This window comes from Berghia stephanieae, chromosome 4, assembly GCF_034508935.2.
Source record: "Berghia stephanieae isolate SIO BIC M18660-M18661 chromosome 4, UCSD_Bste_1.3, whole genome shotgun sequence".
In the NCBI taxonomy this organism is placed as follows: domain Eukaryota; kingdom Metazoa; phylum Mollusca; class Gastropoda; order Nudibranchia; family Aeolidiidae; genus Berghia; species Berghia stephanieae.
In genome coordinates, this window is record NC_088363.1 from 27,816,729 (window position 1) to 27,835,983 (window position 19,255).

The 19,255-nt window shown below is 33.4% G+C and overlaps 1 protein-coding gene across 8 annotated transcripts in view; it reads left to right on the top strand.

The window, feature by feature from the left end:
- Window positions 1–19,255, top strand: part of LOC144970356 (echinoderm microtubule-associated protein-like CG42247) — a 137,215-nt gene that overhangs the window by 68,210 nt on the left and 49,750 nt on the right. For 6 of the 8 annotated variants that reach the window (XM_078909908.1, XM_078909907.1, XM_078909912.1 and 3 more), the window contains one exon: window positions 394–499. In XM_078909908.1, the coding sequence (XP_078766034.1) occupies window positions 394–499 (106 nt within the window). Of the gene's footprint in view, window positions 1–393; window positions 500–17,085; window positions 18,010–19,255 lie in introns of those variants that run through there. The other 2 variants (XM_078909914.1, XM_078909913.1) reach the window with 2 other exon arrangements.

Genomic DNA, 19,255 nt, shown 5'->3' on the forward strand with positions numbered 1-19,255 from the left:
GAAAGTATTTACGTTGTATATCGATGGATTAAAATCAATGTGTATTTATTTGCAGGTCTGATTACCGAAATAATTATGGTCTTGGGAATGCTCTGAAACCAACAAAAAGATTATCCAACTTTGATAAAACAAGCCCATATTTGCGTTCGGTTATCAGACCTGCTAATTAATACACCTATATTAAAATCACTCCTCCCCCTCCCCCTTCCATTTCATCAAAAGGTCGTGTACTATAAACCTTTTAAAGGTCTTAAGAGTCTGACTTTATGACATATTGGAAATGTCATTAACCTATCCACAGAGTAAAAGTATTTAGACGTATTAAAATGGCTTTTTAACGTTGTAAGGTAGAATCGTTAATTAATTTAAAATATTTTTTTATCACGTTTCCAGGTATAGCCGACAAGGTCCATTGACGAAGGCGGCAAGACGAGCACGTCTGACGTCGTTCAATGCCAGGCTACACAAACAACGACGAGTAAAAGCCGCACTTAGACTGGTGAGTAATCGGAAGGGTTGTGAACGAAAGGGGCGGAGGGAGAGATGAGAAAGAAAGATAGAGTGGAGTGATAACCGGGTAGATAGATAGATAGATAGATAGATAGATAGATAGATAGATAGATAGATAGATAGAGAGATAGACAGATAGACAGATAGATTGATTGATTGATTGATAAATAGCTAGATAAATAGATAGATTAATAGATTGATGGATAAATAAGATAGATGGACAGATGGATAGACATACAATTATTTAAGCGATAGTTTGTTTAAATTCTACAATATTGTTTCAAGCATTATCTTTTGGAAGTATATATATATATATAATTATTATATTATAATATTATATATATATATATATATATATATATATATAAATATATATAATATATATATATATCGATAGATTAATAGTTAGAAGAGCAATCGATCGATAATGATAATAATAAAGATAGATAGATAGATAGATAGTATTAGATAGATAGATAGATAGATAATAGATTGCGATAGGGTATAGATAGATAGATTGATAGATAGATAGAGAGGAGGGTAGAAAGAAAGAAAGATAATATGTGTGAGTGTGTGTGCGTGAGAAAGAGAAGTGGGGAGAAGAAAAGAAAGAATGAAAGGAGAAGGAGTGAGAGAGAAGAGAAGGGAGGGAGGAGAGATGGAGAGGGGGGGGGGGGAGAAAGAGAGAGGGGAGGGGGAAGAGAGAGAGAGAGGGAAGAGAGAGAGAGAGGAAGAGAGAAGAAGGAGAGAAGAGAGAGAGAGAAGGAGAAGAGAGAGAGGAGAGAGAGAGAGAGAGGGGGGGGGGAGAGAATGGGAGAGTTTTTTTTTTTTTTTGGGGGGGGAGAAAGAGAAAGAGAAGGAGACAGAGAGAGGAAAAGATAGAATGAAGGAGAGAGAGAGAGAGAGAGAGAGAGAGATAGAGAGATAGATAGAGAGATAGAGAGAGAGAGAGAGAGAGAGAGAGAGAGAACTTTTATATAGTGCATTATTCTATAATCTTATGCTGAACAGGTCTTAGTGAGTTTGAGTAAAACATGAAAGCAGTTTGGAATTCTTTCTCTCGCACATATCTTGAGAGATTTCGCCTACGTTCATATTGACGTAGACCATGGCACAATTTATTACAATTTTGTATTTTTTTTTTTTTTTACAGTAATACACCTCCTGGTAGTTTTGGCGTAAGTGTTGAGTAGTAACAAAAGTAAAAATCAAGTCATCCAGGCCCGTGGAGCCGGAGTTTGTCACACACACACACACACACACACACACACACACACTCTCACACACACACACACACATATATATATATACTAGTAAAAAGCCAGCAATTTTGCGGGGAATGAACTATTTTCATTCGGTACTGTAATCACCATCATTTAATGAGGGCAGATTGGTAAACAACGCTGTCTGTGTAATTTGGTATATCTTCGGTTGATTTTTCTGTGCGGCCCAATAATATATTTAATAATATATTCCCTCAACTTACCCCAAGAAAAAATTAAACCTACTATCTTTAATTAACTCCAATAGGAAAAACAAACACCCCAGCACTTTAATAATACTTATGACTAACCCTAATAGGAAAAAAAATCATCCGATCTCGAGCTAACCCTAATAGAAAAAATCATGACAAATTGAATAAATAAACGCCTGACAAAAGATCAAAGGTGAAAATACAAATTTAAAGAATACTGGGGATGTAGGAGCTTTCGGAATGTCTCCCCTTTACTTAACTTATGGAAAAACAAACTTCCTAGCACCTTTAATAAGACTTATGACTAACCTCTCGAGCTAACCCTAATAGAAAAAAAAAAAAAAAACAACTCTCGGACTGCTTTGCACTACCGTTCAATATCTAAGAAATCAAAATGGCGGCTGAAACTCAAAACAATGGTCAAATGAAGAAATTTTAAACTTTCAAAAATGTATCAAGGTTTGTTCTAGAGTTTTTAAAATACTTCTAGATATAATGACAAATTTAATAAATAAATGCCTGACAAAATATCAACGGTGAAAATACAAATTTAAAGAATACTGGGGATGTAGGAGCTTTCGGAATGTCTCCCCTTTACTTAACTTATGGAAAAACAAACATCCTAGCACCTTTACTAAGACTTATGACTAACCTTGATAGAAAAAGAAATATCCTCGATCTCGAGCTAACCCTAATAGTAAAAAAAGAATCAAACAGGCGACTGAAATACCTTCATGTGATCAAGTGAATAATATCACTATGAATGCCATGATTTGCTGAAAAATGCCAACACCCACACACACATGTATACACCACACACAACACACACACAAACACAAACACACACACGCACCCCCCCCCCCCCACACACACACAAACATACACGCAATTAGAACATACATAATAACACTGATCACCGCTAAATCAACAACACAACGGAAGTAATAATAATACTTGATGTCATAAATAGATGACGCAAATTGACAACTTTTTACAGTGTCAAAATTAGTTTATTTTGGGAGTCAAGTGTCGTCGTTGGTACATATTTTTATGATATCTGTTTGACTCAACGAACTTTCAAACTGACTTTAAATTATAAAAGGAAATCAAGTTATCTGTTTATCTAGCTTTAAAAAATACATTTCTAATTTTCAAATCTTTCAGTAGAGTTGGGCGCCGTATCAATTTTTTTATTGACTCAAATAAGCGCTATGTTCTCCACAATGCTATATTCTTTTAAGAAAGGATATATAGGAGCGTTAAAATATAATGGCATTTAACATAGCTCCGTAGCCCTATATGAACTAACCATCAAATTGAAAATAAATTTGAAAATAAATAAATTAATGAATATGAACATTTATATAGAGCATTTTTACAGATGACCATGCTCAGTGCGCTTTACAGTTATTCATTTATTCTCCCAGTAGGCCGCAAGGAATAATATTTCTATTACATACATTATAAGCTGCCCTTCTTTACAGTATCCTTCACTCATTCACACCTGATTCGAGTGAGGTAATGTGTTTTAAGTGCCTTACCCAAAGAATTAATGTTGGGACCAGAAGTTTCCAAGATCAACTGTCACTCATCTGGCCTCTGACCACGATTAACATCGCTTGACTTTTGTACAAGACGAGGGACCCAACCGCTGAGCCGCCGAGCACGAATTTACTTTTAGCCAAGTCATAAAAGAAAGAAAAATACATATCATGAGCTTATGAGCCGTTGTTATAAACGACAATACTAAACTAGATTCTTTATCTTTTTCAAAGGGGGGGGAATTGACAATTTGTGTTTAATATTTGATCACTTTGCAAGAGACTTACTTTTCAGAAAAAAAAGCTTGGTTCATATCCCCAAATCAAGGGAAGCAAGAAGAATTGTATTATCCCCGCTTTTAAAATAATGGATTACGTCCCATGTTAGAGCGATTTTGATTCTATTTTCTCATGTCGACGCCCTCCACCTGGTATAATTATAAATCAATATGATTACGCTGGTATCACAATAATACTTGAAACAGGTGTATTTTTACATCCTAATATAATCAAATATATGATTCTGTGGAATACGTCAGATCTGACAAAGACAAATTGATGCATTGAAATCATGACCAATTGGCAACACATTATCGCAATTACAAAAGCAAAAACGTGAAAGTTTTGCCGTTTTAACTGGTTAATGTTTTTGACTGAAAAAAGACTTTTGTAGGGGTTTGAGCCCGAAACTTTCCGTTTTCATTAACTGGTTTTAGTTTTAGTTTAGTTTAGTTTTGTTTTCTTGGTTCTTTTTATAGCCGCTGTGTTCATTTTTGTACACTACCTTTTACAACCAAGTTTATAGTAGCTTAGGATTAGGATTCACAATGCACATCAATATAGAGCTCCGCTTTCTTCGATTGATTTCATACTGTTTCATTTTCTGAGCATGTTTCATTAACTTGATTTCCCTCTCATTATGTGAGAATTTGCTACTAGACCTCCGTTTTGAACCAGCATTGGCACAAACATGTATTGCCATAGAAATACCCTGTAATCATTTATATCTACCCAAAGTCAAGCCGATGAAGTCAAAGATATAAATGTGCACCTATGATACTATCTGTTAACAACAACACTCCAGCAAATATTTTTTAATTTTGTTAGAATAGCAAGGGAATTCAAAATTCGTTTGGAGTGTTTCTAAATCTGAAAATCTCCCCCTTCAAATTTTAGTCCCATATTTATTTAAGATTTTGCATTTTCGAAATATCATGTTTTAGATCGGTGTGTGTATTTGTGAAAATGGGTATTTACAACCATTTGTTATTCGATGTAGTGTAATGCACAACAAGCAGAGCAGTATTTAAAACTTACACAATATGTACTCAATCATCTCAAAAAGGTATTAATTGTATCGGAAGAGCATTTTTCTTAACATTCAAATTCAACCAACCTTGTAAAGGTTTTGTCAAAATAAATGCCCCATTGAAAAGAATGATTTCTTTGTTCTAATTAATAACGTAAAAAAAAGAAAACACAAGAAAAACCCCAATGGAATTAGTAGTAAAGAAAAATACCCTTAGATACTAGATCTTTCCATTTTGATTACAAAAATCAATTGTCTTCATTTGGTTCATTTAAACACAATACCGTATTGACGTTATGGGTCACATATTGATTTGAACAAGCGCTCAAACATCGAACCATGCTCATTAAGTTTAAAATGGCAGAGTTCTTAGCAATGGAAGAATGCATCGACGTTTAACCAGTTAACCGGCGTACTCTAGAAAAACATGTATTAAAACTTTGTTGCCAGAAAACCCGTCCTTCAAATATCTATGGATTTAAATGACCTCATCTTAGTGAAAACTCTCAAGCCAGATATTTGGCGAAGTCCCTTGTTTTGGGTGTTTTTGCCAAGACGCGGGTCATTTAAATCGATAGATATTTGAAGGACGAGCTTTCTGGCCAAATTTTAAAATTAGATATTTGTTTTTCCATAGCACTGCAGTGAACTGGCTAATCAATTAGAAGAAACCAACAATTGGCATTGATAGTATTAGTGCGTGCACTGTAATTATTGCGATTTCATGTTGTCTCCATTCTGTTCATACGAACAAACTCGTTCAAAAACAATGCTCATAAAGCACTGTTTATTGTGACTGCACGAACGTAAAATGACTGTGATTCGTAACCAAAACACACCAGACCAGTCAATAACGCAAGCCGTATAATATGTGGGATTCCTACTCATTTATTTCCCAAGGCTAATTATGTCGAGAAAACGACCGTGAGAAAAAAACTGTGTGTCTGTAAATATATATATATATATATATATATATATATATATATATATATATATATATACGTATATAATATATATATATATATATATATATATATATATATATATATATATACACACACATACATATATATATATATATATATATATATATATATATATATATATATATACACACACATACATATATATATATATATATATATATATATATATATAATATATATATATATATATATATATACATTCATTAAAAATAGGGTTTGTTCCGTACAATGAAAACAGGATAACTGGCAAATCTAAAAATTACAAAACCATTTTTTTTTTCAGAATTTACTTACGACTAAATTTCAAACCTTTTTTTTAATTAAGGGAAATTATATCACCCGTTGACTCAAATGATTATTTATAAAATCTGCAAGGGCATAATGAATGGCCATTTTCCCGTTGGGAATCGTCAATTAACAGACTTGTTGCCAGACTAATTTGCGCGCACCCTCAAACTTCATTACAGGACCGATTTTAATCGTTGATGACTCAAAATATTTGTATGAAAATTTTCACATTACAGTAATATAATAATTAAAATAAATGAGTTTCTGTCCGTAATAATCTTCATTTCTCAGCAAATATCACAAACATCACAGCATTAAGCTCCTTTAACTAGATAGATAGAACAACACTATTCTTCAAATTTCGTGTTATACAAAATAAATCATAATAAGAAAAATGTTCGTTGTATCATAACAAATATGACGATTTTCTTATGGTTGAGAATGATAGGGTTAACTTCAATAAATAAAATTCCTAACTTTAAAACTTTAAACTAAATTTTTCTTATCTATATAATGCCGACATATAATCAGATTGATGGCGCGGGTAATTTATACCTCTCAGACCAATGAAAACTAAAATTATATGAGAGTCGATAACTGTGTGCAATTACTCATTTTTTCATATCAGGAGAAATACACTTATACTCATTCATCCATAACTGTCTCTAACATCATCTATTTCCTAACAATCTGGAGTGTATTTTGTCACCAGTCGATAAATATGTAGTCATTCACGTTGCTAAGGGCTATGCTGTCGTACTCTGGAAATTCACATTAAAAAAAAATTTGGCCAGAAAACCAGTCCGTCAAATATCAATCGATTAAAATGATCTCTATCTTGCCAGACACTCTCAAACCTGGGACTTCACTGAAGTTACTGAAGTCACCGAAGTCCCATGTTTGGGAGTTTTTGTTGTATTTTTTTTTTTTACAAAATGAAGGTATTTTAATCGATCGATATTCGAAAGACTAGTTTTTTGGACAAAATTTTTAAAACGTGTTTTATTCGGAGTACGTAAGTATACAAGTTGCAATGGTCATACTTCATTGCTTTCCTACACTTTCTCTCATCTATGTCGGCCATTGTTAATGTTTGCACCGATCATCCGTCAACACCTTTCTTGCTTTGTACAATCCGATGAAGTTAAGGCCCATAATTAAAACTTTAATGAAAAGTAACCTAGTGATTGAAAATGGTCGAAAAACAAAACAGAAAAAACAAACAAACAAAAAAGCAGTAGCAGAGCGGCAACAACAACTAAAACAACTATAACAATAACAAAGATGACTACAATGACGACGACGACAATAGCAACTACAATAATATAAGTCAGAATATCATTTGAGATCCACACCTGCGATCAAATACATTGATAACGAATGAAGGCAGATGATACAAAGCATTAATAATAATTCTTTACACTCTTTAGAAGATTATTGTGTCATAAAATACATGTAAAAATACAAACAAACGAAGAAGATAAACAAACAAAACACAACCCCCCCCCAAAAAAAACAAACAAACCCACCTCCTCTCTCTCCCCCTCCTGCGCCCCCCCCCCCTCACTCCATCTCCAGGGACGGCTGGTAATATTGGGCAGGGTGGGCAAATACCAGCCTGTTTTTTTTCAAGTTATAAGCTGTATTACCAGGTCCGAAATAATCTAATTTAAATTAGATAATTTTAAAAGTTAGTACTTAAACTTGATACTTCGTACTGAAATCAATTTGTATGTATTTTTGATAGATTGCGAATCACCATGCACCCCGTAATGCATAAACCAGGATACGCTCCTGTTCTTTTTTATCACCCCCCCCTTTCCCAACCACTCCACTCCGCCCACATCGTCATCTCATCGTCACGTCGCCTGACGGTGATTTTGCTGTCTGGCCTCTCTAGTTCTAGGTCGGGCTAATTCAAATGAGCCCACCTTATAAACCAGTGAGCACTAAATAGAGATTTTGGCAAACGAACTTTTTTTATTTATTGCCTTACTTGTGCTGGTACCATTGATGTAATAACATTGGGAAGGTTCCAATATTGAATTAAATGTATCAATTTACTAATATTATATCAAGTTAGTATTAACTTGTGTTGTTTTAATATATTTGTTTATCCATTTAAATTATCTCTTTTTTTCTCGTTTTCTTTAGTGCTTCTCAAAATTCATTTATTTAAATTGTTGTCTTATTTGTTTGTTTGTTTTGTTTTTTTTGTTTTGTTTTTTTTTAAACAAATTAATTTGTTCCTTTTTAAAAAAAAAATTCTTTAAGTAATTACCGCTGTATTTTTATTGCCAGACTAAATATTTTTGCAAAACAATGTATTTTCTATTGCATTCCCTCTAATAAAACACTTTTATTCAGAAGTCACGACTAAATAAATATATAAAATACAACCCCCACCATTTTGGTTTACTCAAAAATTGAATTAGTATACGAGAAATACTCTTCTGAGAAAGGAGAGAGTTGAATTCTAAGTTATAGAGGAAATAAAGACGTTTAAAGGAAGGGTGGGCAGATTCCGTACTTGCCCGTCCTGAAGCTAATACATACATAATAGTTCGCGATGAAGAATCGGGAAGCTAGGGGTTGGTTGGGTAAGGAGTAAAGATAACACGGTCGTTATTGTTATAGTCTAACGAATGCATGAGGAGAGATTGGTAGCATTATTTAATTTGTCTTAATTGTATTGTATGAATTATTGGCGAAAGCCTAAGATTAAGTAAATTTTGTTTTTAATTTGTCTTTTTTTGACTATGGAACTGATACTTGTCATAGCAGACCTGCCTACTTGAAATAGGAAAATAAAAATCGTAGTTTTCAGGGTTAATAAAATGGTAGATATTTTAACTATCCTTTAAAAAAATCACCGGAATTTTCGTCTATTAAGGTATCAAATTTTTAAAAAACGAGAAAAACGGATTGGAAACGTAATAATGATGGTGATGGTGGTGGTGGTAATAGTGATGGTGGTGGTAGTAATGATCATGGTAATATTATTATTATTATTATTATTATTTTTATTATTATTATTATTATTATTATTATTATTATTATTATTATTATTATTATTATTATTATTATTATTATTATTTTTATTATTATTATTATTATTATTATTATTATTATTATTATTATTATTATTATTATTATTATTATTATTATTATTATTATTATTATTGTACGTATTGGTGGTATTACGATTGTTGTATTTTTTGTGGTTATTAATGGTAACAATTTATTGTTTGGTTCCATTTACCATTTTTTTTTCCACTTTCATGTATGTTGTCATCAAAGTGTATGATTTAATGGCGAAAGCCTAAGATTGAATAAACTTTGTAATATCGTACGGTAATCATCATTGTCGACGACATCGTCGTTGCCATCATTATCATCATCATTAACAACAACAACAACATTAACAACAAATACTACAATATCAATAAAAACAATATCAACATCATCATATAATTTTCGTCATCGTCTCCACAACTATCATTCTAACCAACAGCACCACCAAAACCACTACCATAATTACATCCTCCCTCACCGTCTCCTCTTCCTCCTCCTCCTCCTCCACCACCACCACCATCGCTACCATTATTCCAACTGCTACCACCACCGGCACAATCATTCTAACCACCAAGAGAGCAGTAAAAATGATGCAATTTGAGCTCTGAATGAAACTCGAGTCATATCGCGGTTGTTGCTTCTCGATGAAAAATTTAAAGTTACTACGTACTTCTGAAAATGTAACAGAAATATCAATCTCGCCGTTGAGGGATTAAAGCATCTCTTTAATTTTTCGAGTGAACGAAATGGACTTGTATTGTCAAGGTGTTGTCGCATTTTGTCTCGTCGCTTTATTTTTTTGTTGTATTCTCTTTCGTGATTCCTTTTAGATTACGTTTGGAATAATTAAAATCTACTGGTATTGTCCTTTCATTGTGAATGTGATTATTTGTGGTTGAAATATTTTATTTTTTTAAAGTTGAAATATATAATATATATATATATATATATATATATATATATATATATATATATATATATATATATATATATATATATATATATATATATATATATGACCGAATCATCTTTGCCCCACCACTATAAATAGGCTAGAACCGCCACTGTCCATCTCTCTCTTTATCTCTCTTCTACCACCCGTATTATCTAATCTTCAATAAATCTCTAATTCCTTTTTTCTTCCCCTCCTTCCCCCTCAATTTTGACTCCTCTCCATCTATCTATCTATCTATCTATCTATCTATCTATCTATCTATCTATCTATCTATCTATCTCTGTGTATGTTTTATGCGTCTTTCTCTCTCTCTCTCTCTCTCTCTCTCTCTCTCTCTCTCTCTCTCTCTGTATGTTTTATGTGTCTGTGTGTGTCTCTCTGTGTGTGTGTATACCCAATCTCTCTCCCCCCGTAAATTTGTCGTTTCAAATCGTTTTACTTCGATTCTGAAAATCCAAGGGTACTCTAGATTGAAAACGATATTAATCTGTAGTCTGAAGATGTCTACTGTTTATGAACCTAATCTCTTGAAACCCACTTAATTTTCATCTGGACAACAGAACTGAAGGGCAAACAATGTTAATTCTGTAAAAAAAACAACAAAACAACAGCATTGCGATGAAAATACTAACCCTAACAATAAAAGTTAATTTTTGATGACGTCAAAGAATTCACCAAGTTTCTCTCGTCTAGAAAACGCACCTATTCCATCGAACAAGAATATAGATTGATTTGAATGGAAGGGAATGGCATTATGAACGGACTTCATTGAAAACAAAACAAGACATCGTGTATAATGGAGTCAATGTTTGTAATCAATGAAAATGTCGTTCATTGTGACCCTTGAGAAAAAACATGTTGTCAAAACAAACAGCTTGTCGATTTTTAAAATTAGTCATAAATAGGTACGTCAAGCTAAATTCGTATTAATCTATGCTAATTCATTGTAACTATCTAGTAAGTTTTAAGATTTGCTCCATAGCAACGTTTGCCGGGCATGTAACTATCACAACTGTTGTCAATGGGCAGAGAAAGTAACCCAAACATTTCCATTATGAACCAGTTAATTGTCGTTTTCTAGAAAGACAGAAGGTCCCATGGTTAAGAGTTGTTGCCCAGATGAGGGTCATTTTAATCGATCGATATTTGGAGGGCGAGTTTTCTGATCAAATTATTAAATACGTGTTTTTCCAGAGTTGAGGTTGTTAACTCTTTAATGGCAAATTTGTGATAAAAATTAATGAAGAGTCGATTCGGGTTGAAAGTCAAAGACGGTTCAAGGAGGGCGATTATTGGGTGCCAATGAAAAATGTATCATGGAAGAATTTAATGGTTGAGACATAACAATTCTAATAGGTCTGACTTGTAACCGTCTTGAAGGTAGGTGATGTGAAATGAAAGGATTGATATGGGGTTGTGAACGAAAACATTAATGAAACCTTAGCAACAACGAGATTCGATCTTGATTTAATGAAGTGGAACCACTTCTTTTGATTTTATCCAGAGAGGTGTGCTTTGGATCTCGTTGCTATAATATCCTCCCCCGCATTTTAAAGTGTTGACGACAAAAGACAATATATGTCACTAAATGTTTGCTTTAACGTCTTATAAACACTGAATACGTCTGATAAAGCCAACCGCAAGATAATGAGAAAAAGGGTAAAAGTAGTAATTCAGAAAAGTGAGTGGAGCAGTTATGTTGATAATAATAAGAAATGAAGTGAGTAGAAAAGTGCCAGAAGACAATAGAGAATAAAAAAGTTGGCGGCGATGGGGGCTTAAACCCGCGACCTTACTCGTACGACAACTCCGCCTGGTAGCTCTACATTCGAAGCCATCCGCCAATCTACAACTCCGCCTGGCCGGAAGAGGGTAGTTCTATTGTCGAAGACATCCGCCACACTGTATTCGACTATAGAGCTACCCTCTTCAGGCCAGGTGGAGTTCTCTTACCGGTAAGGTCGCGGGTTTTAGCTCCCATTGCCGCGAACTTTTTTTTTATTCTCTATTGTCTTCTGGCACTTTTCTACTCACTTCACTTCTTGTTATATAAGCAGCGAGATTTTTCATTTAAAAAATGATGTCTAGTCTAGTACTTCCGAAAAGAAAATTCTTTTTTTTTTTAAATTTATTAATTCACACATAAAATTCATACTTGCTTGTAAGAAATGAGAATAAAATAGAAATAGCAGTTTCGATAAAAAGAAATGAACGGGACAATAACAAATTATGTTCGTAGTCTTAGATAAAGAAATATGTGTGTCTTATGGTTCTAATTTTACATGTCTCAATTTTTTTTTCTGAAATTAAATTGAACTCTAAAGACATCAATATATTTCGGTCATTGCTGTGGCATTTCTGATTGCTTCCAATAGACACCTGAGCGTGCTTATAACAAATACCAAAAATAAAACCAACAACAACAACAACAACAAGAAAAAAAAAAAGAAAGAAAAGAAAACTAAAACACAAACAAAATCGACCCACGGTATCATAAACCAAATACTCGTCTTGGCATTATTCCAGAGTAAACCAGGTGCTGAAAGGTAGTCCTTCAGAGTCATTATGCCCGTGGAGCCGGAGTTTATCCCGGTTTCTATAAAGGGGTGTCAGAAAAAAATCTCGACTGCATCCGAGATCGATTTTGGTGCTTTTGCATGTGAAACGAATGTTCTACCAACTGAGCTATCGGGACCCCCACCAGTTGCTGATAAGTAAATTTAAAGTTACTCAGGATCATAAAATCATAACTTGTCTCCATTTAAAAAGGTAAATTCAATCCAATTTGCATATTAATCATCAAAAATATGATGGGGCATATCAAATTTTGTCTGCTTCAATGACTGAGATCTGTTATTGGGCTTTACTGTTTGACTCTAAACAATGTATATCCACAGTTTTATTAACATCCAGGAACATGCTTCGATGCAGTAGGTGGACACGTGCAATTCCAATGAGGCATGTCAGTGTGCATAATAGATGAAGTGCCTGTCGGTTCAGGGTCATTGAAGGCATGTGTAAAGAAAGAAAGTGCGTGGGGATTCCAGGCTCCTATATGCTTTCCCTCTCCTGACACGTAAAACATTGACCCCTCCAGCATAGATTAGCAGTTTTCATTTTATAGATAGTATTCGCTTGGCTAAGAAGCTCACAATATTGCCATCCGGAAGTATAACGAACCAACACACAAAACTATGTGTAACGTTAAACGTTTATAGTCTGGTTAATACAGTTAAGTGAGAATTACTCAAAAACGCGGTTGGCAAAAAACAATAACAAAGACTCGAGTGACGTCAACTTCATTCTATCTATAGTATGCAGCGCAGTAATATATATATATAACCCAACTTTTAGAGTTGACAAGTACAGTTTTTTGGTTGTTTCTTTTTAAATTTATTAAATCACAGGTGCCTCAGGAGTAGTAGTAATTATAGATATCGTGAGTAAATTATTTGAAACCAAAATTCAAAGACATTATTAGTATAATATTATCAGGGAAGAACATCTGAGTATGATGAGGTTAAGTGAGTGCAGATCGATTACACAAGAACTCAACTTCACACGTCACAGTCCTTTAATCTAGATGTCAAATATTGGGGATCCAAGTAGCTCAGTTGGTAGAGCTCTTGCTTCATACACAATGGGACCTGGATCGATCTTGAATGAAATCGGGATTTTTTCTGACCCCTCTATCCACCCAGCAGTGAATGGGTAACTGGCTCTGTTAGATCTTGCGGAAAGTACTCTGTGTTCGACTAGCGTCCTACCCAAAGTGTAACAAGCAACTGCTATAGTCTGTGTTACGCTATAGAAACCGGGATAAACTCGGGCTCCATGGGCCTTATGGCTCTGGATGACTAGCTGATAAACAGATGTTTCAAGGAACAACGACTGACTTATTTGTAAATGATTGATTCTTGAAGAGGCAAATGAACAATGGAGAATTATACAATCTCAGATATAAACTCACTCTATCTAGAGACATATAGAACTTAAAGATCAGGGAACGAATCATACTTGTATTGGTCGATGTGATATCAAGACTGAATAGAGAACCAAACGCATTTTTTCTAATGCTATAGGTATGACATAAACGCCACGAATGCATAATATGTCTATGTTAGCCAAATCAGTTGGACCTTCATGAGTTTGTGACTATCAATGGTTGGGAAAATTGGTATTCGGAGTTACACAGTAACATTAAATAACGCTACCTGAATCGCCCGTGTTACACTTTTAGAACATAAAGAAAATATTCATTTTATATATTATTCGAAAGGCTTTTATTTCGACTGACGGGCATTTAAAAAATAGATATTACCTGGTAGAAAATGAGGTTATAAGTTTATAATATAATTAATCTTTATCTAACCTCCCAATGATAATTGAGATTTACTGCATTATGGAGCTTTATTGACTTGTAAAACATTAACAGTTTGACTCAGTTTTATAAACAATGCCGTCGGAGAAACAAACAACTTTTCTTGACAGATTTCCTCAGTTATTGTTTTTCCCATAACTAAATTCCTTTTGATAAATGCCGTTAAATTAAACTATTAACGTTGTCGGTCTTATCGCTGTTCCTGAAGCATTGTTGATGACGTACAGTTTTAAGTTTGAAAAATCTTTAAATTATTTTGCGGTTAATTCTTTCAAGCCACATTACACTTGTAGTGTAGAAAACAACAGTACCGATCCTATTTCGATTTAGCGGTGTTCATGAAATTTTCATGAATTTGTAGGTGTCGCTAGGGGCAAGTGGGAAAACAACGTAAGGTTGTGGCGTTATTCTATCAAGTCGACCATAGGCCCCGACCGCCAATCCATCAAGTTCCATAATTGATGACTTGATCCCATTTCCGACTACTGACTCTGTACCGTCTTCTTTGCTGTTTCTTACGTTGAAAGATGAAGTAATCGAGTACAAAAATTCCACCAAGATGCTGAGTTACAATAGCAATAAAATTCCATGGTTCCAACCGCGTTTCTCAATTGTCTAACGGTAGAATGCTCTGGTCCGTGCTAGAAAATATTGACGCAGTACAACTTTTGAACTCATTAGTCGATATTACATCTAATCGGTGATTAGTTTTAATGACATGACCTTGTAGTTGGTGTGAAATTAACGAAGACAAATAATTATTAGGAAATTATATTTTGAATGTTCTGGTCTTTCGTTTAACGACAATTTTGAAGTATCAAGAGGATGTGCTGTGTTATAAATATTTATCGAGAAAGCTTGTAGCAGTATTTATTGTTTTAATTTGACAGTTCTTCTGTGATAGCGTCTAATCAAGGTAATAATTAGTTTCATATTTTAAAAATATCTTTGCTTATTTTATTTATTGATTTAAGTAAGTCCGGTGTTTAAAACAGACGTCTGGATTGCACTTTTCGTGGCAAAATGTCTGGGGTCAGTGACCAATAAAAATATGACCATTTACACATAGCATCACTTGTGGGACTTTGCAACTTGTTTATAGCTTGTTTGGACATTTGTGGGGCATTCAATTGACTGCTAGCATGCACATTTCAATCCAAAAAGTCACTTTGCAGATGTCATGAAGCAGAAAGTATTTTTTCTGTTCGTTGGGAAAGGTGGCTGAGTAACCTCATATATATATATATATATATATATATATATATATATATATATATATATATATATATATATATATATATATATATATATGTATAACCTTTAACAAGAAAGACCCGGTTCAAAAATCACTTAAGACACTTTTTGTTATTTTTCTTGCGCAAGATTATGGATCTCAAATTTGCTCCTTTGAGCAACACTTGTGACTCTTGTTTACTTTCCACGTATATATATATATATATATATATATATATATATATATATATATATATATATATATATACTATTCCTTTTAGTCTGTAGAAATGTCTGAGAAGCAGCGCTATATCGTTCTGTTGTCAAAGTTTTAAATGTTTTCAAATCTTTATTTTAAAACAAGGTATAATAAGAATAACGAGTTCTCTAGATAGAGATGCAAACCCCTCCCCCTTTCCCAAAAAGGGAAACCAAAGCAAAAAGTAAAAATGCAAAGTAAAAACTAAAACTCAAAACCAAAACAAACAAAATACCCCCCCCCCCACCAAAAAAAAAAAACAAAAAACAAAACAAAACAAACCAAACTAACAAAAAAAAACATCAAACAAACAAGGTTTTGAATAGCTACTTTTTGACAAGACCAGGATTGATATTATAATGATGAATTTGTCTCTTTGTTTTTGTTAAACCGTGTACAAATTCGATGGTACTACTTTCCCATGATATTCAAAAAGATTTTTCAAATGATACCTTTAAAAGATAGATTATCATTTTTCAAGTTATAAAGAGGGACAAAACAATGCTTTGTAATAATCTTAGAAATTAAGAGAGTTTAGAAATAAAGAATAATCATAAATTTTTTGACTGTTGACAGTTGACTTTTTCAGACAAATATGTAGAGTGAGATAAAGAAATTCTTCCATTGGCCATTTCATAAAAATAAGCGTTTATTTTTAATATTAAGAGGATTGATTGCTTTTCCGGTGAGCTATTAAAAACAATGTATAGGTTTTCCCATGTTTTTGCTAAGTGGTTGACGGATCAATCCTGGATGAGTCCATTTTGACCTACCGTAGGCTGTTGACTGTATTCGATTACGTTAAACTTCCATTTCGGTATCGACTCCAATCGATAACGTTTATGCCAGTTGCCGTACCAACCCCACGCATGACTATTTCCTTTGTTCTTGTATCGACATGCAAGACTTCACATCCTTGCTAAAGACATCGCAATGAAAAGTTTCATTCTTGTCTTAAGTTGAATATTCATTAGCTTTCACTGGTATAATTGCGATAAATCAATAATTTCTATAGACATTAATGACTGCTGTTACACTGGAGTATAAAACCACGACTTGTATTATGATAAATACAATTGCTGTTTTGTTAGTAGTTGTGGCTGTCACTTCAGAACTTCAGTTCAAAATTATCGAGTGCTTTAGTTGTTGTCCACATATTCTTTTTAGCTCCTGCTATTGCATTGCTTCGTTTGTGTCATTGTTTAAAACCACTCATGCGTCGTATTATATAAAATTGATCGAAATAGAAAAGAAGAGGGAAAATAAACAATAATTTATTGATTGTGGCTGATTTATTGACTCAGTCTGTTGTGAGAGGAAGTCTGGTGTACATTCACGTCAACTCACAGGAGACGGGTGACTGCAGTATCGTATTTTAATTAACGAGCAGGTTGAAGCATCTCATTTAACAATTTATTCATGTCTGCCGACGTCGCTACTCCCCCACCTGTCAATGATCATTATCATTCTGAATACGGTGATGACAGTAATGCTATTGATGAAAGCAATGTCAACAATGGCTTAGATCAGCCTCGTCCTGGAGGTGATGTTGACGGAGGAGAACAGGATCGCGATTTGGATCAGGAGATAACGAGCAGCCGTCTTTCTGGGGAGTTCCAAAACGATAGGAACAATCAGGAGAGTAATTCAGATTTTTTGGATGTTCCTGAACGAGGAAAAGAAACCGCATCACCGCCGAAGAGTAGAGGATCAAGCCCCGTGAATAGTGATTTCGGTGAGGAGGCTGGTGTGTCTGCTCCTTTGGATAACAACGACAAAGATAATCATTTTGATGACACTGTAAGCAATGGCGTTACAGCAAATCCCATAGGTGATAACAACGCAGAGGTTTTCGGGAAGGAGCAAGAGGAGGGGGAGGAGGAGGAGGAGAAGGAGGAGCCACGCTCTGAAGACGATAATAATTATAATCAGCAGCAGCAACCAGACGAAGACGAGATGAACCAAGGAACAACTTTTACTGTGGATGATGACTTCAAGGTGAGTTCACATTTTATATATTAAATCTATTATCATTATCTCTAGACAGCGAATTTACGAAAATAGTATATGATATAGATGTTACTGGACTATCTAGTAAAAAAAGAATTCAAGAGGTACGTAAATGAGGAGCAATCTTAATAATATATCAAACCAATAACAATAACAACAAAATGAACATCACACAAATTACCACCAAAGACAAAGACAATACAAAATAAAACCCAGCAACAGCAATAACAAGAACAACAATAACAACAACAGCAACAACAACAATAACAGCATGATCAACAACAACAAAAACAACAACAACAACAACTATCTACGACAACAAAACAATTATTTATTTGCCTTTCAATATATCTAGACTTGTGAATAATTTATCTTTCGATTATTTTAGATGATGTGAAAATAATTTAATTGACTTTTAATTGACATTGCAATATTATTATCATAACACGTTCTAATTATCCTAACGAATGTTTATGTTTATGCAATATTTATGGTAAATTATCAACAATTATATTCTTATGTGCACCAAAGCCATAATTTGTATTTTAAGCTGTTAACTGGATAATCATTGCATGGTTTTGACTAATTGCTTTTAATGGCCGAAATGAATAGAACTGTCCATAGAAACATTATGTTTATTGTATGTGTATTTAAATTAATTTAAGTTAATAATTTCCTACGAGATCTCTTAATTATGTTAAATTATGTTTAATTATAAGCTTTTTAACAGTAAACAAATCACAAAAACTTGATATTGTTGAATAATATGTGGTCCAGGTTTGATTCTTTAAGAAAATAGTTTAATTTTCCTCAATAAAGCATAAAAAGTTAAACCAAGTCTCAGGACTATTATTCAATTTTCAGCCTCTAAAACACCTCGACATGAAAACATTTTGGGTTGGTAGGTCAAAAAGGTAAATCGTGTTTGAGGAGGTCAAGTGTTATTTCATATATTTGTTTGGTATGTAATAAAAACACAGGATATTGATTTATATTAAAAGGCCTATGGAACTAGTCCCAAAATAAAATAATTTCAATGTACCACAAGATCACATAGCCGCATAATAATAATAATAATAATAATAATAATAATAATAATAATAATAATAATAATAATAATAATAATAGTAATGATAATAATATAATAATAATAATAATAATAATAATAATAATAATATATAATAATAATAATAATATAATAAATTAATAATAATAATAATAATATTAATAATAA